At 40.3% G+C, this 26,476-nt stretch overlaps 1 protein-coding gene across 1 annotated transcript in view; it reads left to right on the top strand.

Annotated features, from left to right (window-relative positions):
• LOC109476975 (E3 ubiquitin-protein ligase UBR2-like) overlaps positions 1-26,476 on the top strand; it is a 99,005-nt gene that overhangs the window by 45,440 nt on the left and 27,089 nt on the right. The window contains exons 15-37 of the mRNA XM_019777992.1: positions 391-442; positions 1,047-1,145; positions 1,770-1,924; positions 2,965-3,064; positions 3,665-3,793; positions 4,710-4,803; positions 5,097-5,183; positions 6,227-6,291; positions 8,425-8,535; positions 9,883-9,948; positions 12,513-12,589; positions 13,622-13,669; positions 14,261-14,315; positions 15,133-15,196; positions 16,190-16,314; positions 17,626-17,678; positions 18,920-19,022; positions 20,217-20,265; positions 21,020-21,174; positions 22,261-22,357; positions 23,566-23,657; positions 24,327-24,580; positions 25,234-25,392. Coding sequence (XP_019633551.1) covers positions 391-442; positions 1,047-1,145; positions 1,770-1,924; positions 2,965-3,064; positions 3,665-3,793; positions 4,710-4,803; positions 5,097-5,183; positions 6,227-6,291; positions 8,425-8,535; positions 9,883-9,948; positions 12,513-12,589; positions 13,622-13,669; positions 14,261-14,315; positions 15,133-15,196; positions 16,190-16,314; positions 17,626-17,678; positions 18,920-19,022; positions 20,217-20,265; positions 21,020-21,174; positions 22,261-22,357; positions 23,566-23,657; positions 24,327-24,580; positions 25,234-25,392 — 2,289 coding nt within the window. The remainder of the gene's footprint in view (positions 1-390; positions 443-1,046; positions 1,146-1,769; positions 1,925-2,964; positions 3,065-3,664; positions 3,794-4,709; positions 4,804-5,096; positions 5,184-6,226; positions 6,292-8,424; positions 8,536-9,882; positions 9,949-12,512; positions 12,590-13,621; positions 13,670-14,260; positions 14,316-15,132; positions 15,197-16,189; positions 16,315-17,625; positions 17,679-18,919; positions 19,023-20,216; positions 20,266-21,019; positions 21,175-22,260; positions 22,358-23,565; positions 23,658-24,326; positions 24,581-25,233; positions 25,393-26,476) is intronic.

Consider the following 26,476-nt stretch of genomic DNA (forward strand, 5'->3'; position numbering starts at 1 on the left):
GACAAAATCCGAGAACCAACAAATTAAATTGGTGTGACCTTAAGTTAAACTTAGATTTGCCCCTCAAAATGCAGGAAATAGCATTTCAGAGGGTCAAGATTTCTTGGTAAACATAATACACTACCTTCCAACATTTTCAGAAGTAAATTCTGAGCCCCTGTATAAAACAGGCAGTAATTATAAGCTTTGTTCATTAAAATGGTTTTTTTTGCACTTTTTGGCACTTCCAATATATGTAACTCCCTGTACAGGAGGTATTAAAAATGTAACAACTCAAAACCAATAACCTAACTGTAATTACCAGTATATGCTGATGATCTTTTAATGTTTAAGAGTGCTCCTTTACAATTGTTGTACAATATTTAGATGCCAATTTTCTCTCTCATGTAGCCTCCTAATGGACCAGGAGAGCAAGAAACAATTTTCTGTCCTATACACAAGGGTGAGTATTATTCTGTGTGAATTATTCTGTGGTAAATGACGTAATATTATCATAATTGTTTAACAAGTAGATGTGAATATAGAACTTTGCTCCATTGTATATGGGGCATGTTCCTTTGTTCCTTTCTTGGAAAGAATATCCATCTAGTCATCATCATCGGTTGGCTGCTGTGCAGGCGACTGCAAGATCCCTCCACTGCCCCTTGTCGCAAGCAAGGTTGGCGATCTGCTTCTCAGTTAGCTGGTTGTGCTCATCTCCCAGTAGTCGCTGGACATACTTGAAGTAGGAGGTAGGCTGTCGGCCTCGCCTGCGTCTGCCATGAGAGGGCACGTAGAGGGCGTGCAGTCTAACAGGTTCATCCTCAGGCATGCGCAGGATGTGTCCCAGAACGTTCAGCTGTCTCAGACGCACATGCTGAATCAGCGGACTAGTTTGGGTCAAGTTGTAAATGCTGTCGTTTGTTACCCGGTCACGCCTTTTGATGTTCAGCATAATACGGTAACACGAAGTAGCATCTAGTATGACCGTTACAAATGTTAGATAATTACTAGTATACAGTGTATACCAATATGAGGATTAATTTGATGTTTTTTTGTTCTAACAGAACTATGCCCAGGTGCAGAAAGACTTCATGGCTGATGACCATGACCACGGTGTGTCCATCATTTCCCTGTCTGTCCAGATCTTCACTGTCCCCACCCTGGTAAGTGAATGCATTTCACTTAATTATTTATTGAGTATTGGGCAAAAAGCACAAGTTGCTTATATACAATGTAACATCGACTACTCAAAACATAACTGATTGAAGTGAGGAAAGTGGTGTAAAGTGCCTTTCTTAAGGGCACAAGATCGGTGACAAGGTGGGGTTTGAACCCGGGACCTCTTGGTTCCGAGCCGAAGGCGCTACTGTTACACCCCACGTTGTAGATTTTTATTGGTTATCACCTGCGGGGCTTGAAATACTGGGTGCATGTGCACCTTAGTGCACCCAAATTTGGAGCTGTGCACCCAATTTTTTTCTGTGGGTGGCACGTATATGTCAGAATGATAGATTTAGTGTTACAGTTACTGTAGTACTAGTATTCAGCATATTCTTAACATCTAAGTGTCAGAAAAATAGTAAAATCATTCTAACTTGTAGTACTTTTCTTTAGGAACAAAACATAACTAATACTTAATTTTAATTAAAACATAATTTTGCTGATATTCTACTTATTTTGTCTTATATAGTGTACCTACAGAAAATTTTGTGCACCTAAATTTTTAGGTTGGGTGCACCAGTGCACCTATTCCGAAAAATGAATTTCGAGCCTTGCCTGTGTTCCAGGCGAGATACCTGATCATGGATCACGACCTGCTGGCCATCGTGATCCGGACGTTCCTGGAGCAGTGTGCCAGCTGCAGACACGGCAGGTATCTACTGGACAGGGAGAAGCTGCAGAAAAACTTCAGGAGGCTGCAGTTCCCACTCTTGGACCTCAAGTAAGCTCGGAAAAAATACAGTACTGTTATAACAAAATAAAAAAATACATAGAAAGGTAACATTTGCAAAGCAAGTGCATAATGTTTACCTTCACAGCGTGCAAAATACCTGGTTGCCCAGTTGTCTCAGGTAACCAAATTTTACTTGGGGCAACCTATTTTTGAACCTAGGTAGCCCAGTGTGCTACCTGAATTTTAAGAATGCCCCCCCCCCAAAAAAAATCATGCCCACTTGGCTTACACCACTGTATCCAGCAGATGCTTTTTAATTTTAGGTATTAATGGCTATTACTAGTATTAGATAACTAAAGGCTGTTAAAAGGATATTGTCAAAGGATTTTGTAACTATGTAACATTACTTAATTTGAGGAAACTAGTAACTTATAGATGGGGCAACCTAAAATTCTGATGGGCAACCTAATTTTTGCGGTAGGTTGCCCACCTGATTCAAAAAAGTATTTTCTACACTGCTTCATATGATCAAGCCTTCTAGCCTAACAAACTACTGCACTGTTTATTCTTGCTCTACTCAAACACATTAAATTTTATATATTGGTGACCAGCCCCTCCAACTCTGTTCTGCCACTTGCTACATAATGTAACCCAACACCACAGACTGAGATAGCAGCTGCCTGGTCCAAGAAGAAGGAGAAACAGAGCAAAACCAAATGAATATGTTTGCCTTCCTTGAAGGTAAACATAAAAAGTAAACTAGAGAAGTAACATTTGCAAAGCAAATGCATAATGTTTACCTTCGGACATGGTCTGCCCTGTTGATTTTTACTGAAACAAACATATTCACATACATGTACTACTAGTATATGGTGACAGGAGCAGAGCAGACCATGAAGTTTGCAACATTACGTAACCCAACACCAGTCACCATGGTTACAGATGTCAACAAATCATGTCATTGGCCAGGTCAGAGAGAAGAAGAGGAAGAGGAAATTGAGTAAAAACAATATGTTTTCCTTCGGTAAACATAATTATGACTAAAGTCAAAGAGTGCTTCTCTTATTCTTTTTTGACGTATGTTGCAGGTATGTGTTGTCCATGGTACCAGACGAGTGGAATGACCAGTTGAAGAAAAAGTTCTTGAACGGCTTCAAGATAATGGTGGAACTTCTTACCTCCATGCAGGTATGTTTAGGTCATGTGTTTATTATCAAAGTTTTGTTGTCATGCATCCTATTTTGATCAGTCCACTCACTGTTAAGCAGTGCCCCCTACCAAAGTATTATCAAACTGCATACATTCTACAAGACCTTAGTCACTGTTGTGTAACTTCTTGAGATGTTCTTATTGGCCCAGTGGATGCGCTCTGTGATATTATGATCAGTGTTTCAAGGTCACCTCAAGTCCCCCCGCTGTTATGGAGTCCCCCTACCAATGTATTATCAAACTACATAAGATCTGAGTTCATATTTATGTTGAAGATAGCCCAAGATGTGGACTCGGCATACTATTTCGATCCATACTTTTGAAAGATCATCTCAAGTCCCCCCCTGTGAAGCAGTGCCCCCTAGCAATATATTATCAAACTGCATCTGGCTATTGTGAATCTTGTTGAAGAGATGTTTCTGCTGGCCCAGGGCCAGGGCATGGGCTTTGTGACTTAGGAATACCACTAGTATTTTGTTCAATGTTTGAAAACGATCACCTCACCCCCTCACTGTTAATTAGTGCCCCCTGGCAATGTATGCTCAAACTGCATCTGACTTGTGAATGTTGTTGTCCCAGGGCATGGACACAGTGACTCGGCAGGTTGGCCAGCACATTGAGATGGAGCCTGAGTGGGAGTCGGCCTTCAACCTGCAGATCAAACTGGCCCCTGCCGTGGCCATGATGGCTGGCTGGTGTGCCACTGATGTGAGCCGGCACACACTTATTCTTACATTTCACATATTGCATGAACTATTTACGTCACAGGAAGACATTTCCAGAGTAGAACGTCATCCTAGAACTGGCTTTTGCTTGCATTGTCCCCCAGCAAATGTCAAAACGTGTGTAACTGTTTCTGAAAGGTCCTAACCTGCGCTAGTACAGTACCAGGGAAAGGGAGGGAAAGGGATGGTTCTTCAGTACCATATGGATGGTTCTTCAGTACCAGGGAAAGGGATGGTTCTTCTGTACCAGGGAAAGGGATGGTTCTTCAGTACCAGGGAAAGGGATGGTTCTTCAGTACCAGGGAAAGGGATGGTTCTTCAGTACCAGGGAAAGGGATGGTTCTTCAGTACCAGGGAAAGGGATGGTTCTTCAGTACCAGGGAAAGGGATGGTTCTTCAGTACCTGGGAAAGGGATGGTTCTTCAATACCAGGGAAAGGGATGGTTCTTCAGTACCAGGGAAAGGGATGGTTCTTCAGTACCAGGGAAGGGGGTGGTTCTTCAGTACTGGGGAAAGGGATGGTTCTTCAGTACCAGGGAAAGGGATGGTTCTTCAGTACCAGGGAAAGGGATGGTTCTTCAGTACCAGGGAAAGGGATGGTTCTTCAGTACCAGGGAAAGGGATGGTTCTTCAGTACCAGGGAAAGGGATGGTTCTTCAGTACCAGGGAAAGGGATGGTTCTTCAGTACCAGGGAAAGGGATGGTTCTTCAGTATCAGGGAAAGGGATGGTTCTTCAGTACCAGGGAAAGGGATGGTTCTTCAGTACCAGGAATGGTCTGTTAGTACCAGTACCATAGAGAAAATCACCTCTTGATGTCAAGAAGGCCTTAGGTATCTTCATCATTTTTCAGTAGTAAGTAGTGTAGCTTTTTTTCACCCATCTGAATGTTTGTTGCAGAAAATGGTGCTGATAGATGCTTTCAGAACTGCAGTGAAAGCTCTGCTGGAAATCAGAGGCACCCCGGACACAGTCAAGATGTGCAAGAGAAGAGGTAAGATTGTGAAGACAGAGTTATGATAAGATAATACCACGGGGCTTGAAATACCCACATTTTGGGTACCAAAAACATAGGGATTCCTGACATCGCTTGTTTTTTGGCCATTTCAAATGCTTCAAGAATGAAATGACAACGGAAATGTTCTAAGAAATGACAGTAGATGTCAATATCAGACATATGTCCTCGTTCAGAATATTTCCTGTTTTGCTGCCCTGAAAGGTCATTTTTGATGCCTTCAATCTCAAGTTACTGTACCAGTTGCTGAGCCCACATGTGTCTCTCTACAGTTTGTGATCATGAAGCCATAGTTGTGGACTACACTGTGTCCAGAGAACCTGTCAGTATCCACCTTCCCATCTGCAGACTTCTCGCAGGTATGGTTCTACTTCAGTTAGTATTCTTTACTGGTGTATCTCATAGAGCTGTGTATACCTAAGCAAATTTTAGGTACAGGTACATTTGTTTATAAACATCTGTACCTGTACCTGTACATTAACAAGTCAACAAATTATAATTTTTCTTCTGAACTTCTCCGTAAGGCCACAGCAAGTAAATTTTATGGATGACAATCATCCTCCGTAGACTTCAAATCTAATGATAGAGCGAAAAAAAATGAGGTGGGCCAAAAAAACAAGATTCCTAGTTTTTTTACATATTCAAATGTTGACATCAGAAACCTTAAGCAAGAAATAATGATTACTTAATATAATAGTTATATTGTGCTACGTTTACTGCCAACTACATGTATTATTATACATCTATTTCTCACGGAAACAACTTAGAAAAATAAAAGTTTTCAATCATTGTACAAATAGTTTTGATTCAGTGGGAAAATCACATATACACAGCCACCACCACATATATTATAAAGGAACTGAAATACTTTACTGCATCAAAGTAAACGACAAAACATTAAATCAGAGCTTTATCTTGTCTCCTCTCTTCATATTCATATGCCATCCACGTTACGGCATGTCAACAGACATCTCTGCCCATTTTTGGCATGTTGACCACTGTCAGAAGGCAACTAAATTTCTTGCTTTTTTTCCAAAATCAGGTGAAAAGCAATGTGCATGCTGGTGTCATCCATATAAATACTTGCTGTGGCCCAACTAAGAGTAAATCCTGACATAGCCGCTTGTTAGGGAATGTTTACTCCCAGGAGATGTTGAAACACATAGGGAGCATCCTTGTGAAACAACCATCTAGTATTCACTTCAAGAGGGGTTTAGTGAGCATCTATAAGTTTCACTGCCGTACAGTAAGAATCTCAATCACGTGACAAGAGAACTCCAAGACGAGATCTTAACTGGGTTGAAGAAGAGACAAGCTCGAAAGCTCCCCAGCTGAACTTTTGTTGTGTGTTTCTGTATAAATATTTTGTCAAAAAAATCTGGATCTTATTCCGTTCCCTCAGGACTGTACCTCCAGTTGGGGAGACATGGTCTGACGTTCAACTCTCCCGAGCTCTACGGACCTCTGGTAACCAGTTCAGCAGGTCGACAGAACGCACCGCGCCTGCGCGAAACCCGGATCAGACAAACTACAACACGTACAAACCCGTCAAAAGCCCCCGTCATATGTGGCCTTCCCACCTTCATGGTTTTTGTTGGAAATTTGGTAAACATTGCCCACTGCAGGCGAAATCTTTTCCGACATAACATTTGAAAACTACAGGCATGTCATTCTTAAATACGGGAATGAGGCGTGTGCTATGCACATTATGGGTTTCGCGCAGGCGCAGTATGTTCTGCTGAAGTGCTACATAGACCGATACTGACTGTCCATCACAATTAGCAGTTCAACCAATGATAGCATGGCAATTAGCAGTTTTACCAATGACAGAGTGGCTGTATATAGAAATTTGCATTTGCATATTATTTTTTGTGTGAATTTGTTTGGCATGTGTGTGTGCATTTATGTTTTGTCTGTGGATGTGTATGGATCATTGCCTTGTACAATATACTGTACAGAACTCGATTAACTTCTCTGCTCAAGGGTTTTACATGCATTTTATCTTCTTTATTTTTTTATTAAAGTTGTGTATATCACGTTTAAATCACAATTAAAAGCCATATACATGCATTGTAACATCCGTGTCCATAATATCACCAGGGTCCATAATATCGCCACCTTGAGAAAAAGTGTGCTTAAAGATATTTTTACTGCAACATACCCTAGGTATGTACATTTGATGTGTGAAGGAGTGCATACCAAAAGTATGTTGCAGTAAAAATATCTTGAAGCACACTGTTTCTCAAGGTGGCGATATTATGGACCCTGGTGATATTATGGACCCTGGTGATATTATGGACACAGATGTTACATGATAAATGAGCATGATTGAAACAAAAAGTGCACAAACATTGTTAGCTTTTGGATGGCTTTTGCACACATTTCAATCAAGAAGTGCACGTCTTTTCATCACGTTTCGCCCAACTTTCTAGTTATTCGAGATCTGTACTCCGTGAGTAGTTTTATCAGGTTGGTAAGTCACTGAATTCAGCAACTCTTTCTACACAACCTAGTGTTTTATTCAGCTGATGTTTCGATGACCATCTGTCACCTTCCTCAGGGCGTTAAATGATAATCATGTAATAATTTATATATTACACTACTGTACATTTGGGACTGTGTTGTAGATACTGTTACTGTTTTTTTTCTTCTTTATTTGACAATGGTTATGTTACATACAGGGTTTTTTCTAGAAAAATTTAGCATGAGGGAGCAGATCGCAAGCATGACAAGGAACGAAGCGACCGAGGGGGGATTTTTTAAAAAGTAGCCACTTAGGGTTCAATCTGAAAATTTATATGAGGGAGTTGGCTGGTTACATGAGGGAGCAGCTCCCTTATTCCCCTGTTTAGAAAAAACCCTGCAATGTGTACATGTATATCACACTCCTGTACATTTGGGACTGTATTGCAGATACCATTCCCTGTAACCGTATAGATATGTAAATATTTTGCATTTGGTTTGCATCTATTACAGCGACACTTGCGCTGTCCAATGTGAACCAGTCAGAATTTTCCTGAGGAAGGTGACAGAAGGTTACGAAAACGTCGGTTGAAAAAAACACTTGGTTGTGTAAAAATCTCTAACTTCATTCAGTACTGTATACCTTCAACTAGTGCTGTGTACCGGTTTGCTGGACTTGTAAAAATGTTTAGGTTCAAGTCCAAAAAAAACCTAAAAGTCAAGAACCGACTTGTTAATAAAAAAACATGTCACATACCTTTTTTCTTTCCAAACCACCTAAAACCTTCCAAAATTGCAAAATCTGTGCTGCAAAATGAAAAAAAAACATTGCCTTCGGGCATCGTCAAGTGTCGTCCTCCGTGTTACATGTTATGTGGCCGAAGTTTTGTCCAAACAACATTGCAAGGTTTCCAACATGCAATTTTGTATATGCCATGGGTTTAGGTCCAGACTTACGAGTCCGGAACTGAACCTAAACCTCTGGAGTTTGAATCCGGACCTGAACCTAAATGTGGGTTTAGGTACACAGCACTACCTTCAACACAATAATGGGTTTTTGATTGCATTAGTTGAGTGTGTTATGGAAGCTCTAGCAGATGGCATTTCTTGTTCTAACTTTGTTGTCTCTGTTATCAGCAACCCCCCAGTGCTATGGACTTGCTGGAGAAGCCATTGAGAACCTTGGTCATGATAGCACAGGTGCACGCTGAGATGTGGAAAAGAAATGGATACTCATTGTTTCACCAGGTAAGAAGACTTTCTCAGTGCTTGCTAACTTGCTTCAGTGGTAAGCCAAACTTTTAATTTTAAAATTTTATGGATGACATCAGCGCGCGCAGTGATTTTCGCCTGTTGTCAAAAAAAAAAGAAAGAAAGAAAGAAAGAAAAGATCACGTCCTTTGAGGCTCTGGTCTGGCTCTAGGCCTGGGTAGTATACGGCAGCCATGGTGGTAACTCTGGAGGACGGCACCCAGGCTACCGAAACTCCACGACTCAAGAACTCAGTACATACCATACGTACAGTGCCGATTCATAAATTCCACAAAAAAGCTGGCATGTGCCGGCTTGTCGTAGATGTCGCTATGTACTGCCGCAAATTCACAAAACCAGCTTTGCCTGCGTGCACTAGTTTGGGGGTCTTCAGAGGATGTCATCCATAAAATTTATTGTGGCCTGGCTAACCAAAAAAAAAGGGAAAGGGATGGTTCTTCAGAACCAGGCAAAGGGATGGTTCTTCAGTACCAGGGAAAGGGATGGTTCTTCAGTACCAAGGCAAGGGGTGGTTTCTTCAGTACCAAGGCAAGGGATGGTTCTTCAGTACCAGGGAAAGGGATGCTTCTTCAGTACCAAGGCAAGGGATGGTTCTTCAGTACCAGGGAAAGGGATGGTTCTTCAGTACTAGGGAAAGGGATGTTTCTTCAGTACCAGGAAAAGGGATGGTTCTTCAGTACAAGGGAAAGGGATGGTTCTTTAGCACCAGGAAAAGGGATGGTTCTTCAGTACTAGGGAAAGGGGCGGTTCTTCAGTACCAGGGAAAGGGATGGTTCTTCTGTACCAGGGAAAGGGATGGTTCTTCAGTACCAGGGAAAGGGATGGTTCTTTAGCACCAGGAAAAGGGATGGTTCTTCAGTACTAGGGAAAGGGATGGTTCTTCAGTACCAGGGAAAGGGATGGTTCTTTAGTACCAGAGAAAGGGATGGTTCTTTAGCACCAGGAAAAGGGATGGTTCTTCAGTACCAGGGAAAGGGATGGTTCTTCAGCACTAGGGAAGTGATGGTTCTTCAGTACTAGGGAAAGGGATGGTTCTTCAGTACCAGGGAAAGGGATGGTTCTTCAGTACCAGGGAAAGGGATGGTTCTTCAGTACCAGGGAAAGGGATGGTTCTTCAGTACCAGTTAAAGGGGTGGTTCTTCAGTACCAGGGAAAGAGATGGTTGTTCTTCAGTACTAAGAAAAGGGATGGTTCTTCAGTACCAAGGAGAAAGACGGTACCTGGGTTAAGAAATTCAATGTTTTTTAGTACCAGGGAAAATGATATTTCATCAGTACTAGCATTACGTTGTCAGGTACTTGACACTGTTTATATTTTGCACAGGTATACTACTACCACAACGTCAGATGTCGGGCAGAAATGCAGGATAAGGACATCATCATGCTACAGGCAAGTCTCAAGCATTTCTTCAAGACACTGTCACACATTCAGGACCTTCCCACGACATGTAGATGTTTGTGTAATTGGCATATGTGTTAGGCCCAAAAAGTTTGTTGTGTTTCCAGTTTCAGTCCTTAAAAGTTCAGGTTGGTAGGTAGGGATTATCTTTTTTTTTTCTTTCTTCCTTTTTTTAGACTTTGGCAATGTCTAGTGATCCAACTGATACAGTACAGTTTAACAAATTATAGTAAAACTTGCATGAGGACACTTTCCTTTTTCAATGTCAATGTTGGATAACCAATTGTACAACGTTTCATCACTCAGGTGTCAGATCATCAATCAGCTCAAAAAATTCATGTACCTTGCACCCAAAAAAAGACTAGGGTCGGCATTTTTTTCTAGGGTTGAGCAGGAAACAGGAAACACATATTTTTTCACTAGAAAGGCCAATATTTGCTTTGGAGCAAATACAGCGATGGGTTCACCACATTTTACGACGTGGCAGGGAAAGAATGAGAAACACAAGGGAAAACAATGATTTACATTGATATAACTATCTCCGTTGGGTTAAGGCGGCCTAGGCTGATATTCATGTTCGAGTTGGGGCGTGTGTCTGCACGATGGCCACAGACTTGTTTAGAACCCGAATCTTGTTCCACCATGTTCGATATGACGTCATTCAAATAGAACGCGTGTTCGAATTCGGGGTTACCGGCGGTCATTTGTATGTTTCCCCTGTAAACCCGCGTTGTTACGCATTTTACTCACAGAGTATGACTTAAACGGCTTTACGCGCAGCTGAAAACAGCATAATTGATCTTTAGAGTAATCCACGTTTTCGTATTATCACTTTTTTATCAAAATTGTCCGAGGCTATTTTGCATATAAGTCGATATTTTTTAACTGTGGCAATTTTTTAACGAAAAATGACAGAAAAATAGCTGTTTCTGTCGTTTTTGGCCCGAAAAAACAATGTAACTGTCATTTAAAACAAAATAGCCTCGGACAAAAATAATAAATAGGGGGTTGGCTTTCTATTTGTAAAATATCATGATGAAAGGTCTTGTTACCGCTTGCGCGTAAAGCCATGAAGTAAACAGCTTTTTTTAACCAAAATGTTGATTTTTAACCCAAAAATCCAGAAGTAGTAAAAACAAAATAACCTTTATTCAATGTGTTTTAAGTACTACTAGAACTCTGTGAAGTTTAGTTGTGGTGCGACCAAGCTATCAAAAGTTACAGGCATATGTATGAAATACTACTCATAGTATGCCGTAGGCTGCCTTAACCCAACCGAGATAATATGAAGTAACATACAACTAAAACAACAGTTGGATAGCTATTCCCTACATTATTGGTTAGGATTTTTAATTGCATAATGCAAACTGTTGATTTTCAAAATAAATAAAAAAACGTTCATGCCCCGCATTCCAATGCTGGAGCAGAAAAGCTTGAAATACCTACCAAAACACTTGAATAAAGACATACTGTCAGTATGGAAATGCTCTGTGCAGGTGTTAATCAAGTTAAATCCCAACAGCCAATCAGCAAGAAATGCTCTGTGCAGGTGGAAATGCTCTGTGCAGGTGTTAATCAAGTTAAATCCCAACAGCCAATCAGCAAGAAGTATAGAGGAAAGCTGCATGCCTATTGGTTGATGCCCTGCATTCCATTGTGATGACTCATGCCCAGACGTGGTAAACACGGCACACTAACACAGTAATACATTTGCTATAACACAGCCAAAAAACTCAAATAAAACCATTCTAAAAGCCTGTATCACAAAAATTTAAAAAACGCCTAGGGGTATTTGCCCACTGTACCTCCATACCAAATTTCAGGACCTTAGGCCCTAAAATGAAGAAGCTGAATCCATTTAAAAAATGGCAGGAGGAGAAGGAGGAGGAGGAGGAGGAGGAGAAGAAACACCAGAAAAAGCAATATGGGTTCACCACCACTTCGTGGTGTGGTGAACCCATAATTAGGCCTTATAGATAGCCACATGCAATTTAGTTGTAGCTACATGTAATCAGTGCATGGTTTTTGCATGAGTTTTACCTGTGCATTAGCAGCTTTTAAGCATATTTTGATCACAATTTAAATGCGATTCACACGACTTTTGCATGAGAAATAAACAAGAATAAGTTAAAACCGTGTGTAACAATGTATGGGAGGGAATTTCAAAGTGGGTCGAGATCTGTACTGGAATTTGTGAAATGTTTCTGTGAGTTTTTGAGTTTTATTCAGATCCACAATTAGCCTCATAAGAGGCTATTCTTCCTGTGGTCTACACATTCATATTTACACACATGTATTACAAACGTACAAAAACATTACAAAATTAACAGTACATAGCAAACTTCACACAATTCACTATTTACAATCCAGTACTTTGCTAGTTGCCACCTATGTTATTCCACAACAGTCTGTTACATCCTGTACATAAAGCGCTTTTTCTGAGAGTTTGGTTTTGGTAGTCTGATTTTGTTTGTGCTGGTTCGAACGTGTTCGGTACTTGTGAATCTCAGATTGGAATGTGATTTTGAGTAAGTAACATAGACATCTGTTTACAGGTGGCCTGTGCACAGATGGACCCCAACCAGTTCCTGATAGCACTCCTCAACAAGTTTGAGCTGATGAACTGGATCGAGTATGTCAAATTCCACTTTGTGGTGTTGTGTTTCAATCTGCATGTCTGTGCTCTCAAAATGGGATAGGAAGAAAAATGTGTATTGCGGCGTACAATGCGATTTCAGTGCTGCAAAGCAAAACAAACATTCTGGAAGAGGAAATCTGTCTGATATTGACATTTGCTGACATTTCTTGGCACTTGAAAAAATTTATGTCATCATTCATACTTGAAACGTTTGAAATAGCCCCAAAACAGCACGTCGGCAGAACGTACTGCGCCTGCGCAGAACCCCGGATTTTCGTTTTTTGTTGGATTTTTGGTCAACGTTGCATCAGAATTTTGCCTGTTGCAGAGGATACCCTTTCCTACACAACATTTGGAAACTACTGTCGAAATGCTAACCTTATATGAGCGAATACGACCTTATATGAGACGTTCTGCCAAAGTGCTATGTACAATACTGGGTTTTGCGAAGGTGCGGTACGTTCTGCCGACGTGCTCCCCAAAACAAGCTATTTCAAGAGTCCCTTACTTTTTAGTACCACAAAACACCCTATGGTACGAAACAGCCCATCATTTCTCTTCGACGACATCACATTTTTCCTACACAGATATCAGTATGCTATGGGATAGGATTGATTCAACTTACTACATTGAATAGAAAGAATGACCAGAAAATTGACTTTGAAAATCCAGTTTTACTGCCCTGAAATTGAATTGGGTGCCCAATGTTCAGGTACAGTTACAGTATATTTCTGCAGTAGTAAATTGTTATCTTTGTATGATGTATTATTTTAATCTAGAAAGAAGAGCATTTCAGATTGTCAAGTGCTATACATGTAGTGCCATTATGTGATCAACATGTATCATGTTAATGATATGGTACAGTTTCCAAATTTTAATATGTTCGTGTCATTTTCTTCATAAAGTAAAGTCTTGTTTGTCATATGTGATGTATTTTGAATGGGAAATTTTTTCCTCAAAAAAAAAATGTAATCATTATTATATTATTGCTGATATTGCTGTATCTTCTGTCTCTGTCCCGTCTAGGGGAGACTTTGATGACTTTATTCGGTTATTCTTTTATGGTCGAAGGAGGTAACCCCAAACCTCAACTCCATCTTCATCTCTGATTGGTTCATTTCTGGTCTTTGTCTTCCTCTCATGATCACAAGTGTTGTATAATTCATTGTTTTAGTACCAGGGCTCAAAATACCACCTGCATAATGCAGGTTAGTGTATTGCCAAGTAAAATTGGAGCTGTGCAGGTATTTCTGATGTCTACCTGCACCTAACCCGCACTGGTCCATGTACTGGGTATATGCAGGTTAGTACAGGTAAAATTGGAGCTGTGCAGGTATTTCTGATATCTACCTGCACCTAACCTGCACCGGTCCATGTACTGGGCATGTATTATTACCACCTTTGAAGTGTAAGAGAAACAATAGCAATGGTTTCTGAACAGTCTTTAGTATGATCTGTACACCTTCAATTCTTATTGATGCACGTAAAATTTGCGTGGTGCAAGTAAATTTCAGTGCACCAGACAAATTTCTGTAGGAATGCAGAAAAAAAGTATTTTGAGCCCTGAGTACGTAGTGTTATCAGTATGTATGTGCTTTCTGTGGGCATTCTCTTAAAAACCATTACAGCTGTCTACAAAGACTTGTAATTTTCATTTCTTCTCAGGGATGTGACGGAGAAAGGCAGCTCTGCCACAGATGTGAGTGCAGAAAGTACTAGGGTGTGTCATGCTGACATTGCTTTTACACAGCACATTAAATTTTGCAGAACGTACTGCGCCTGTGTGAAACCATTTTTAGGCCACACCAATTTAATTTCTTGGTTAACGGATTTTTCAAGAAAAATGATGGAGCGGGCGAGCGAAAAAAAAATGAGAATAAAAACAGGCCTAGGCATCCTATTATGGCCCAAAATGGTACGATATAAGCCATGAAGTCAACACATCAGGCTGGTTCAAAATTTAAACAATGAATTTTGAACTTTTAATGATAGCACTGCATTGAAGGATGGAATAACTGTAACAACTATAAAAAGAAAAAAAAGGACTGTTTTCAACTGTTCAGGGCAAAATTTGAGCATTTTGCAGTTCATTTTGAATTTTTTTTTGCAAATCAGAAGAAAATGAAGCGGGCAAATCCGTTAACCAAGAAATTAAATTGGTGTGGCCTTAGTGGTTTTCATCGGATGTTTGGTCAATGTTGCATCCGAATTTTGCCTGTCAGAGACAAAATATCTTTTCCAACACAGGATTTGAAAATTATAGATGGGATGTTGTCCTTAAATATGCAAACATGACAATGAAAATGCTATATGTACAATACATTTTGGAGTTTTGCGCAGGTGCTGTATGTTCTGCTGACATGCTCTTACATGTACATGCAATCAATGAGTAACCAAAGAATCGACAATTTATTCAACGATTTTCATACATGTAGATCAAGAATTTCTTAACGTTTGATTTGTTTTGTTGTCTTCTAAATCAAACTTTGTATGTAAAGCTGAATTTGTAGTAAGCTGACTGTTCTCTCTCACTTTAGGACCTTCTAAGGTTCACCAATAGCTTAGTGGAAGAGTTCCTCAACCTACTCATTATAATCATGGGTGAGTAGCGTACAATGTAAATCTGACTGCAATGTTCTAGCCAGCATCTGTCTTACAGAATTTTTCTTCTCATGTTGGACGAAAATTGAACACTGGAATATTAATTTATCTGTACATTCACTCCCTGAAACTGTAGGTACCAAAATATAGCCCTCAAGTCAGTATTTCAATTCTATTTTAATATTTAGCATTTATTATTTATTTGTTTAAGATCTCGGAACAGATAAACAAACTTGGTGTGGCCTTACATTCATCCTCAGACAAAATACGTTGTTAGTGTGCAGCTGTCATGTTTTTGCATGATATCTTGATGTATTTTTGTCGTCTGAAAAATTGATTGGTTAACGAAAAATTCTATGCATTGTACTTGTTGTACATGTACCTACAGTTGTATCCATGGCCGTGTTTATGTGAAGTCACCCAAGGCGCTTTACATGTGGTTTGCCCCGAAGCCGGTTTCAAGTGGCTCCATCTGAACGCTCCAAATCACATTGAAAGCGCCTCAATCCCAAACCACTTCTGGAGGTGGTTTCGAATCGGTTTTCCTGCATCGCGATTTGCGTCTGAACGCAATGTGATTTCAATGTGACTTCACCCGGTCATGGACTACGGGGTGATATTTCTTTATTTATATGCAATGCCAAATTTTACGTGGCTGCAACTTAAAGAGCAGCAATGGTCAAATAATATGTCCGTTGTAAGGCGAGCTTCACCGCCTCTGGCGGGACCACGTCGGCATTCAGCTGAGATACGCTGGGAGGGGGGCACCAGCAAGCAGGTCGTTGACCTCTGACATTAATAACACGCTACCTTGCGAGTTTTCATCAAACAACAATAAATGTAGCTCAGGCGAATTGTGATCGGACACGGTTTGAAAGGAATGTTTGGCACGTGGACCAGATGTGAGGAATTGGACTTACCTGAATCGTGGTTTGGGTGACTTCACATAAACACGGCCTCTGACTCAGGTGTGTTGTATGTGTCCTTATCCAGGTGAGAGGTACGTACCAGGTGTTGGACAGGTGTGTTCAGAGGACATGGTGAAGAGAGAGGTGATCCACCAGCTGTGTATCAGCCCCATGGCACACAGTGATCTCTCCAAGGCCCTGCCTGAAAACGTAAGCAAACATCATTGTAACCGAACAGAGTATTCATGGCAGACCCCGTGTCTGTAACAGGTATAGAAAGTATACATGTACAGTGTAGTACAGACTAAATTCTTGAAGACTGGTTAGAAAGTCTCAAATGAGTGTACATTGTGATTGTGGTATACATTTTCTAGAATACAACACGGTGTATTCCGTATTACCCAAGGTACCAGCCTGACTGCGGGTCAGATTGATCCAACATGCGGGAGGGCTGGGACTGAGGGTAATGCTGAATACACCGCGTGTTGTATTTTATTTAATATGCTATACCCACCCAAGAAAACATGCCTTTCAATGTGAAATGTGCCAAAATTTTGTGTCAACGTCAATTCCAATGTCCCAATCCGGTATTCAAATTTTCGAAGGCGGCACACGCCGCTTAGGCGAAACGTGTTCGAATTATTCTATGGAACATTTAGAAGCCTGACTGTGTGATAACAAAAGAGAACCCCAGGCTGTCTTGTAAGTTATCACACGGGCCGGAACACTTGTATCAAACGGGTATGACATAAAAGGCAATATTGGCTTTGAGTTTGTATGATTTGTATTGTGACAAATTTCCAGTTCTGGTATAAACTGTCCCACAATAAGTCATTAGTAATACGTAATTGGCTTACTGTACATGCAAATATCATTCTGTGAACAGTTTTATCAGGTTGGTTCATGTAAGTCACTAAATAAAGAGCGTTTTATCATACAACCAAGTCTTTTATTCAGCCCATGTTTCGGTGACCATCTGTCACCTTCCTCAGGGCAATGGACCTATACCATTATTACGTCACAGTTTGTTTACCGCAATAAATGCCGGTCAATCGACGTTTATATTGTACAGGGGTGCGTAGCGCGTTGTGTGTTTGTGTAGCGTTAGCCTAATATAAGGCTTTTAATACAGTACTATTTTCGTCTAATGTCACAACTAAATCACCCATTACGGCATGTAATGCTGTGTCAACACAACTACATGTAGACGCAGCAAAAATCAGACATACCTTACTTTGAAAACTTTGAAATGATCTTTATTCTTTAACTGATCGTTCTAGAATGTTCTTTAGAACAGGTAAACAAACTGTGACGTAATAATCGTATAGGTCCATTATGACTGGTGAATAAAACCCTTAGTTGCTTGTGTAAAAGAGTTTTTTTCATTTATTGAAAATGTTCAATCTTCATAATCTGCCTATGACTTTCAGCATAAGCATGAGACTGGCATGGAAGCAGTCATGTCTGATGTGTCCACGTTCAAGTAAGTCAACATGTCTGCTTTGGGAAACTGTTTTTCAGAATAATTATGAAACTGGTTTGGAAGGTGTGGTGCACACAGTCGCTTCATTCAAGTAAGTAGAACAAAATATCCTCCAAATTGTCATCAGTGCATGTTTTGTCGTTCCTTTCTAACTTTGGTGATTGTGACAGTGTTTAATTCCATATCGAGGACTTGGACCATGGATACCAACTCGGTTCATGGCAAATTTGGACAACTCAGCCCAACACCCTGGTCAACTCAGCCCAAAGCACTGGTCAAGTTGACCCAATTAAGACCCCAGGCCAGATACATCGTGGACCAAAAAAATGAAAAGCAGTGTACAACGTTCTTTCATAATATGACATAAAAATTGTTACAGTTTTGTCAGACATTAGTTGTAACTGTTGACTTTGAGGTTTTTGAAGTCCCAAACCACTGGCTTTGATAGAGACCTTTGCATTTGCTAGACATCTTAAACCAGTTGACTAAATGTTTTTGAAGTCCCAAACCGCCTTTGTTCTTATAGAATAGTTGCATGTAGTTCTTGATGTTAACTAAATTTGTAAAAAAAAAATGAAAATAGACATTTTTGCCCACTGCATGTGCAAAGACGATGAGTGCAAAGAAGACTGTGTGCTTCTGCCTATAAATTGCTGTCTCCGGTATATTGGGACAAGTTGACCAGGGTGTTGGGCCTTCTTGACTGGGCTGACTTGACCAGGCAGTTGGGCTGAGTTAAATGGGCTGTGTTGGTAATGGTCCAAGTTGTCCGGACTATTGTTCAATTCTGCACCTGGTCCAGTTTATTTTGTCCAGTGGAAACTTTTGCAATCTTTTTTTTTGTCCCTGTTAATTTTTTATGTTCGCTACACCTTTTGCTTAACCAGTGCTTGTTGTTTCTGTTGCACTTATCGTTTTGCGTCGCAATATTCAGGAAGCTAACAATATTATTATTAACATTGATTTCAATGTTGTTCCCAGTACTAGTAAAACCAATAAAATGGTTGAGTGCATGAAATCTTTGATATACATAAGCACATTGTAAATTCTTATATTTTTCTCACGTTATTTTGAAAGCTGACCAATGGCAACATGGTTAATCTTAACCCTAATTTCAATGTATATTTAACCAATGGCAGAATGGCTCTTGAACGAACCCTAACCAATAGCAGCGTGGCTCTAGATCTTGAGCCCTAAGTAGTCACCAATGGCAGTATGCCTCTAACTTGATTGTGGCTTTACCAACAATATTCCCGGCCAAACGTACCTCTGTGCTACATGTATCTCCTGTGTGATGTGGGATGTACAATGTACCATCTCTTTATTCTGTAGGAAACCAGGGGTGACTGGTATGGGTCGCTATGAACTGAAGGCAGAGTTCTACAAGGACTACAATCCGTTCTTCTACCACTACACCAGGGCCGACCAGTCCAAGGTAAGGGTTCGATATGTCAAGATATATATATAATTATATATATAGTAGGGGGATAAATCTCTTTGAGTACTCAAGAGGACATTTGAGATCTCATCACAAAGGACAAGTCCAAAAGAGAGCTGGAAGAGATCTATCCCATTAGAAGAGACTCCAAAGAGAACTGCTGTTACAGTAGATTCCTTCTTGACACCTGAGGTTGGACCCCCTCAGATGCAATCAATTGTTTTGAACAATAGATAATTAAATGGGGATTAGCGTCTAACCCTAACAATGACATAAAAACAACAACATGGCAGCCATGTTTTCACAGGTGATTTTGAAAGAGACTTTTCAAACAATGGAAAATTATGTAAGAAAACAGTTTTAAAAAAGAGACTTGTAAGAGACTGGAAGAGATCTGAGATAGAATTTGGGAGAACAATGCCTAATCCAAAGAGATCTGCTGTTTTCTCAATTGTCCGCTAGAGTACTCAAAGAGATTTATCTCTCTACTAGCTTTTAGTCATTCTGTAATCATATATTTTGAAACCTTACCCCAGTAATGTTGCTTAATGTCACCCTAACAGAATTAGCGGTTTGAACTATGCATGACATTGTAGAAGGTTAAAGGTAAAGGCCCCTACCTTGTAAACAGTTCTTGTCTAGACCATGCTTGATACAGATGTGCAGATGTGTTTTGTTTATGTCACAGAGGCCTTTTTTAAATTATAGACGGGTTTATTGTAAGTTGTTGAACAAATAAATCCCAGGACCCACTGGCAGCCTACATTGATGCATTTGTCTGAATTGTTGGGTCTGGTTACAAATTACAAAATTATTACAATATTTGTATTACAAAATTAATGCAACACACAGCTGTTTACACACATAGGGATAGAAATAATGTAACAATTGTTCAAAATCTTAAAAACACCATGATACTAGTATTACAAATATTTAAATATCTCAAAAGAGTAATTTATCAAAAGGTTGTTAAAAATGCTACAGTTAAGATAAAATTTGATATGCCCTCATTGCTACTACTTACTAGTACTCAAATTTTGCAGACTCGCTCAAAATTAACAGTTACGGTGGCCGAAAAGGTGTTAAACCGGTTTGTTAAGAGTTGCTTTGACATGTTGAGTTCAACTTTAAACTTTCATGTAGACATATTAACCACAAAGTGTTGACATTGTGACTGGTTTCCTGCTACAGTCAGAAGAAGCTCAGTTGAAGAGGAAAAAGCAAGAAGGAGAAAGTACTGGTAAGTAATGGAGGTTTGAAATTAGCATTTATTTTTTAACTTTATTGCAAACTTTATTGCAATTAGTAGTAATATTAGTGGTAGTAGTGGTAGTATCCATGTGTTCATCGGATAAGAAAATATGTGGATGGTTTCTCTCAAAGCCTCAAGTAATCATAAGAGCCAAAAATATGGTAACCATGACTGATCCCATAGCCCAGCTCACCTCCTTCTAAACACAGAAATATTTGACAGGCATGCAGCCACTCCATCATTGGTCAAACTACTAAATTGCCTTGCTATCATTGGTTGAATTGCTAAATTATGATGGACATCTTTGCCCCTGCTGCAGCCCGCCCTCCGCCGGAGATGCCTGCCCTGAGTAAGGAGTTCAGCAGACATGCAGCCACTCTCTCATTGGTCAAACTGCTAATTGCCTTGCTATCATTGGTTGAACTGCTAATTATGATGGACATTTCTGCCTATCCTCCAGCCTGCCCTTCCCCGGAGATGCCTGCCCTGAGTAAGGAGTTCAGCTGACATGCAGCCACTCTCTCATTGGTCAAACTACTAATTGCCTTGCTATCATTGGTTGAACTGCTAATTATGATGGACATCTTTGCCCCTCCTCCAGCCTGCCCTCCTCCTGAGATGCCTGCCCTGAGTAAGGAGTTCAGCTGACATGCAGCCACTCCCTCATTGGTCAAACTACTAATTGCCTTGCTATCATTGGTTGAACTGCTAATTATGATGGACATCTTTGCCCCTCCTCCAGCCTGCCCTCCGCCGGAGATGCCTGCCCTGAGTAAGGAGTTCAGCAGCCTGGTGAATGTCCTGGAGTGTGATGTGTTCGTCCACACCATTCGGACAGTCTTCCGTAGGGTCAACTCTTCCAGGTCCAGGTCATGGACAGAGGCCATGGTGCATAGGGTGGGTGAACTTTTTCAGTGGCCTTCTCACAATCATTGCAGCAGCGTAATTTGCAATCATTGCAGCAGCAAATGCAATTGGAATAGCAATGGGCCCAGAATACTCCCTTGCGGCACCCCCATATGCATGTGACAGAACACAGTTGTATGAAAGGACAACCCCCAGAGTCTCTGATGCACGTATATATACAAAGTAGTGTGGACAAAATTCTTCAAGCCTTGTGTGAGAGGTAGCCAGGAGTAAACTGTGCTGTGTGATATAGAAATACATGGGCCTTTATTAATCAGACCATATGATTTGGATTGTAAAGTTTTTCCTGTTTGACTGTGTATACCAGTGTGAGTCGACTGCAGTTTTATCAAATTGTTTAAAAAAATTGTTTTCAGTTATTGTCTAGATTACATTGTAAGTTTTAACATAATTATTATTTGACCATGTTTCTCTAGTGCACCCTACTACTGTATAATTATATTATATAATACAATGTAGTTTTTACCACTGACATTGAAGTGAGTCAATTCTGGGTCCTTAGGCCACACCAATTTAATTTCTTGGTTAACAGATTTTTGTTGAAAAATAATGGAGCGGGTGGGCGAAAAAAAATAAAAATAAAAACAGGCCTAGGCATCCTATTATGGCCCAAAATGGTACGATAGGAGCCATGAAGTCAACACACCAGACTAGTTCAAAATTTAAACCAATGAATTTTGAACTTTTAATGATACCACTGTATTGAAAGATGGAATAACACAGTAACAACTAGGAAGAAAAGGACTGTTTTCAACTGTTCCTAGCAAAATATGAGCATTTTGCAGTTGATTCTCAATTTTTATTTTTATTTGCAAATCAGAAAAAAATGAAGCGGGCGAATCTGTCAACCAAGAAATTGAATTGGTGTGGCCTTATATAACTTTTTGTTACTATAGAAATCCCCATAGGTCAAAATCTGTGTTCTGCTACCCTCAGTCAAATTAAAATGTTTTGCTCAATTTTCAGAGTTAAAGAAGCTCATTCTTAGCTTATGATGCAAATTCAAAATCACCCTTTTTATCAATGTTGTCAAAATGATGGATGTTTGTTGTGCAGGCCCTTCATCTAGTTGGCATGGCACTGAATGAGGAGAAGAGACTGTACCAGACGAGCCCGTACATACGCTTCAACTTTGTCAAGAAAGCTACAGAAGGTAAGCTGTTAGATTGGATTAAAGGCACATTATGTATCATTTTTGCACCAAAAATTGAAATATTTTTAGTTAAAAACACATTAGAGTATATTGGACACATTCTTAGTCTCTGTGAAGTTGTACCACTTTTGGCAGAGTGGGCAAAGGTGTACAGCGTGCAAAATACCTGGTTGCCCAGTTGCCCAAATTTTACCTGGGGCAACCTATTTTTGAACCTAGCGCTACCTGAATTTTAAGGATGCCCCCCCCCCTCCCCCAAAAATGCCCACTTGGCTTGCACCACTGTATCCGGCAAATGCTTTTTAATTTGAGGTCTTAATGGCCATTACTAGTACAAGTTAACTAAAGGCTGTTAGAAATATTGTCAAAGGCTTGTGTATGTAACATTACTTAATTTGAGGAAAGTAGTAACTTATACAGAGGAAGCTGCTTAGTTGCACCACGCATTTGTCAGCGCTTTTGGTGCAATTATCCAGGCGGTGCGACAAGCAAGGTGGGGCAACCTAAAATTCTGATGGGCATTCATGTACCTAATTTCTGCCGTAAGTTGCCCACTGGACAACCTGGTTCAAAAAAGTATTTTGTACACTGGTGTATCATGCCACAAAATTAAATTACTCGGTACAAGCAGAACAAAAAATGATGACTAAAATAGGCAGTATCAGACAGATATCCTTACTGATATTGTATTTGATGTCTTATGTTTTTCATCAAATTGTCTTTGTTCAAAGGATCTCAATGGACCCATGCCATTATTACGTCACAGTTTGTTTACCGCAATGAATGCCGGTCAATCAACTTTATATTGTACAGGGGTGCGTACCGTGGTGTGTGTTTGTGTAGCGTTAGCCTGATATAAGGCTTTTAATACAGTACTAACTTTCGTCTAATGTCACAACTAAGTCACCCATGCGGCATGTAATGCTGTGTCAACACAACTAGACGCAGCAAAAATCAGACATACCTTACTTTGAAAACTTTGAAATGATCTTTATTCTTTAACTGACCGTTCTAGAATGTTCTTTAGAACAGGTAAACAAACTGTGACGTAATAATGGTATAGGTCCATTATAGCATTCCTCGTCATAGATACAGAGAAGTAGATAATACAAGTACAGTAACTGCACAGTTTTCTAAGGGTTAGGTTTGAAATCAACCTGGTCTGGTCTGTTCAGTTGTTTGACTGCACTTTTCTTAACATGTGCCAGGGGGCTCTAGTAGCCTGTATGCAGCTCTTCATGACTTGCTGGGAAAGCCAAGGATCCAGAACCATGCAGATCTCCTGACATGGGTGATTGATGTAAGACAACTAATTTTTCTTTTCTCTTTCTTCCTATTTTTTTTTTAAAACCAAATTTAACGTCATTTTTCCCCAACCGGGGGTTAGACGTGCTTGCACCAAGTACAAGTCTTTTTTTTTTTGAAGCAAGATTTTTACGGCTGGATGCTCTTCCTAACGCCAACCCAAACCCTTTAGTGGGGTTTAGGTTCTATGTTCTGAATAGAACATAGAAAATTTGTTCCATCTGGAGTCACCTGAGGTCACTGGGGCTTGTTCACGTTCTATCTGGGTCACAGGCAGGGAACAGGTGTTCTTATGGGAGTCACCCGAGGTCATTGGAACACAACTCAAGTTATTTTTGGATTTTTTAGAAGAGAATCGTATTCTATATGGGTCACCCGAGGTCATATGTGGGTGATTATTGGGTTGTTTAATGTATGGATTGGGATGAATAAATACCTGGTTTTGATTCTATTTGTGACATTACGGCATCATAAGGAATGTGGAATGGAGCCTTCTGATTGGGCAACGTCACCTGGATATATGATAATAAACAATGAACACTCTGTCCTCCTTCAGAGATCGAATTTCCTTTACTAATCAGCCAAGTTAGTGTCCAATCCGAGGTGAATGTCGATGAAGTTAACCCTAAGTTTGCCTCGACTTCTTTCTATTGCCTTTTTCCAGAGATTTGATGAGGTTAAAGCTCTGAAAGAGCAGAAACCGGGAGCGAGCGACGCCCAGAAGGCCAAGAAGGTGTCCAGTAAGAGTAAGACTGACGCTGAGAGGAAGAAGAAGGCTGAGGCAGCCAGGAAGAGGAGGGAGAAGATCCTGGCCCAGATGTCAGACATGCAGAAGTCCTTCATCAGGGACAACCTGGAACTGTTCGAGGCCACGGGCACAGATCTGTCTTCTAGTCCATCCATGGAAGTAGAAGGAAGGTCAGTTTGTTTGTTTGTTTGTTTGTTTGTTTATTAAAGAATCTCTGTAACTCCCAGAGTCCTCAGTTGCATCAAAATATGTACACATGTATTTACATAATTGTTTTATGTAACTTGTGCAACAGTGCAAACTTAAATCACTGCAACAAACTCCTTTTACCTTCTAGCTTGAAATTAAATCCCCATGAAGATAAATTTGTACATGACGTGTTGTAATCTGCACTGTGTGGAGGACTGGGTTGACTGGGCAGTTGAAAAAAAAAATTGAATCAAACATACCTAAACTAGCACGTCGGCAGAACGCACTGCACCTGCGCGAAACCTGTAATGTATTGCATGTACATAGCACTTCGGCAAAACGTCTCATATAAGGTCGTATTCGCGCATATAAAAGGAAAACATCTCGTCTGCAGTTTCCAAATGTTATGTCGGAAAAGATATTCTCTGCAACAGTCAAAATTCTGATGCAACTTTGACCAAAAATCCATCGAAAACCGTGAAAATACAGGGTTCTGCGCAGGCGCAGTACGTTCTGCCGACGTGCTACCTAAACTAACTCCTTTAAAGTCCTTGTGTATACACGTCACGGTAACATCTTTAAACAGCTTTTTGCATTTCGTCTATTCTAATCATCTTGTTCACCATATGACCAGTCCCCTGGTGGTCAGCAGCCAGCACCCGGTGGCGGTGGGTCCAGACAGGAGTCCGGCCACCCACGTAACGCTGACCACCTCCACCTGTATCCTGTGTCAGGAAGACCAGGAGGTGTCAGCAGGGAACAAGTGTGTGGTGCTGGCAGCATACGTACAGAGGTCTGTTTACCGTTTTAATGTTAAACTTTACATACTGTAGTGATAGGGCAGTAAGAACCACGCGGCAAAGTGTATCTGACCTTTTGTATGTGCCAAGGGTTCGTCGGGAAGTGTACAGAAGATCGATTTCCTACTCAGGCTCAGTACTGTGGAATAACTTGTCCAATGAGCTAAGAATGGCCACGTCAGTTGCAGCTTTTAAAAACTGGCTGCGTCAAGCTACAAGTTAGAATGACTAAATTTGTGAACTGAAATTTGGATGCTTGATACTGGTGAGATATACGAACCGAGATAGTGTTTGGTTTTTGTATACTTTGTACAATATTTAATATATATTGTAATTATACGACTAATTGTAACTGAACTGAAGAATTTGCAAAGACCACTGACCTACCTCCCCTTGACCTCTTGAAAAACGGCTTAGGCCGAAGAGTTTGTACTGCTACAATTGTACTGTACATTTTCAAGGTGGAATAAATTTAAAAAAGAAACATCATTTTTCCCCAAACCGGGGGTTAGACTTGCTTGCACGAAGTTCAAGTCTTTTTGTTGAAGCAAGATTTTTACGGCTGTATGCCCTTCCTAACGCCAACCCAAACTCTAGTAGGGCCTGGGATCCCTCTAACTGAGGGGGGAAATACGGCTCGTTCTCATTGAAATGTACAAAATGGTGATTTTTGGGGTTGAAAAATCGATGATCTGTTTTTTCAGGCAAACCTACCTTATTTTTTAGGAAAACATCTCAATTAATGATTACCAAAAAGGACAGCTTAATTGCCATGGGAAGTTACCGAAAATTTATGCACTTAGATAAGACATATGTAAACAATGCAATTTTTTGTGCGGCAAAAACGCTGGAACATCAACATGAATTGGGTGTACGATAAAGCTTGTATTCATGACATCACTTCAAAAGCCTTTAGTTTAGGCGTCAGTATCTATGAAAGTGCTTCTGTCAACTCATTATTTACAGGTAAATATACACGTATTGAACACATAAAGAATTTAGCACAGTGTAGTGTATAGAAGTAGGAAAAAATATCTTTGGAAGCAAAGAGGAGTAGAACATCTGAGTCTGTTGACG

The sequence above is a fragment of the Branchiostoma belcheri genome, unplaced genomic scaffold, assembly GCF_001625305.1.
Source record: "Branchiostoma belcheri isolate BF01 breed outbred unplaced genomic scaffold, Haploidv18h27 scaffold4, whole genome shotgun sequence".
NCBI lineage: Eukaryota > Metazoa > Chordata > Leptocardii > Amphioxiformes > Branchiostomatidae > Branchiostoma > Branchiostoma belcheri.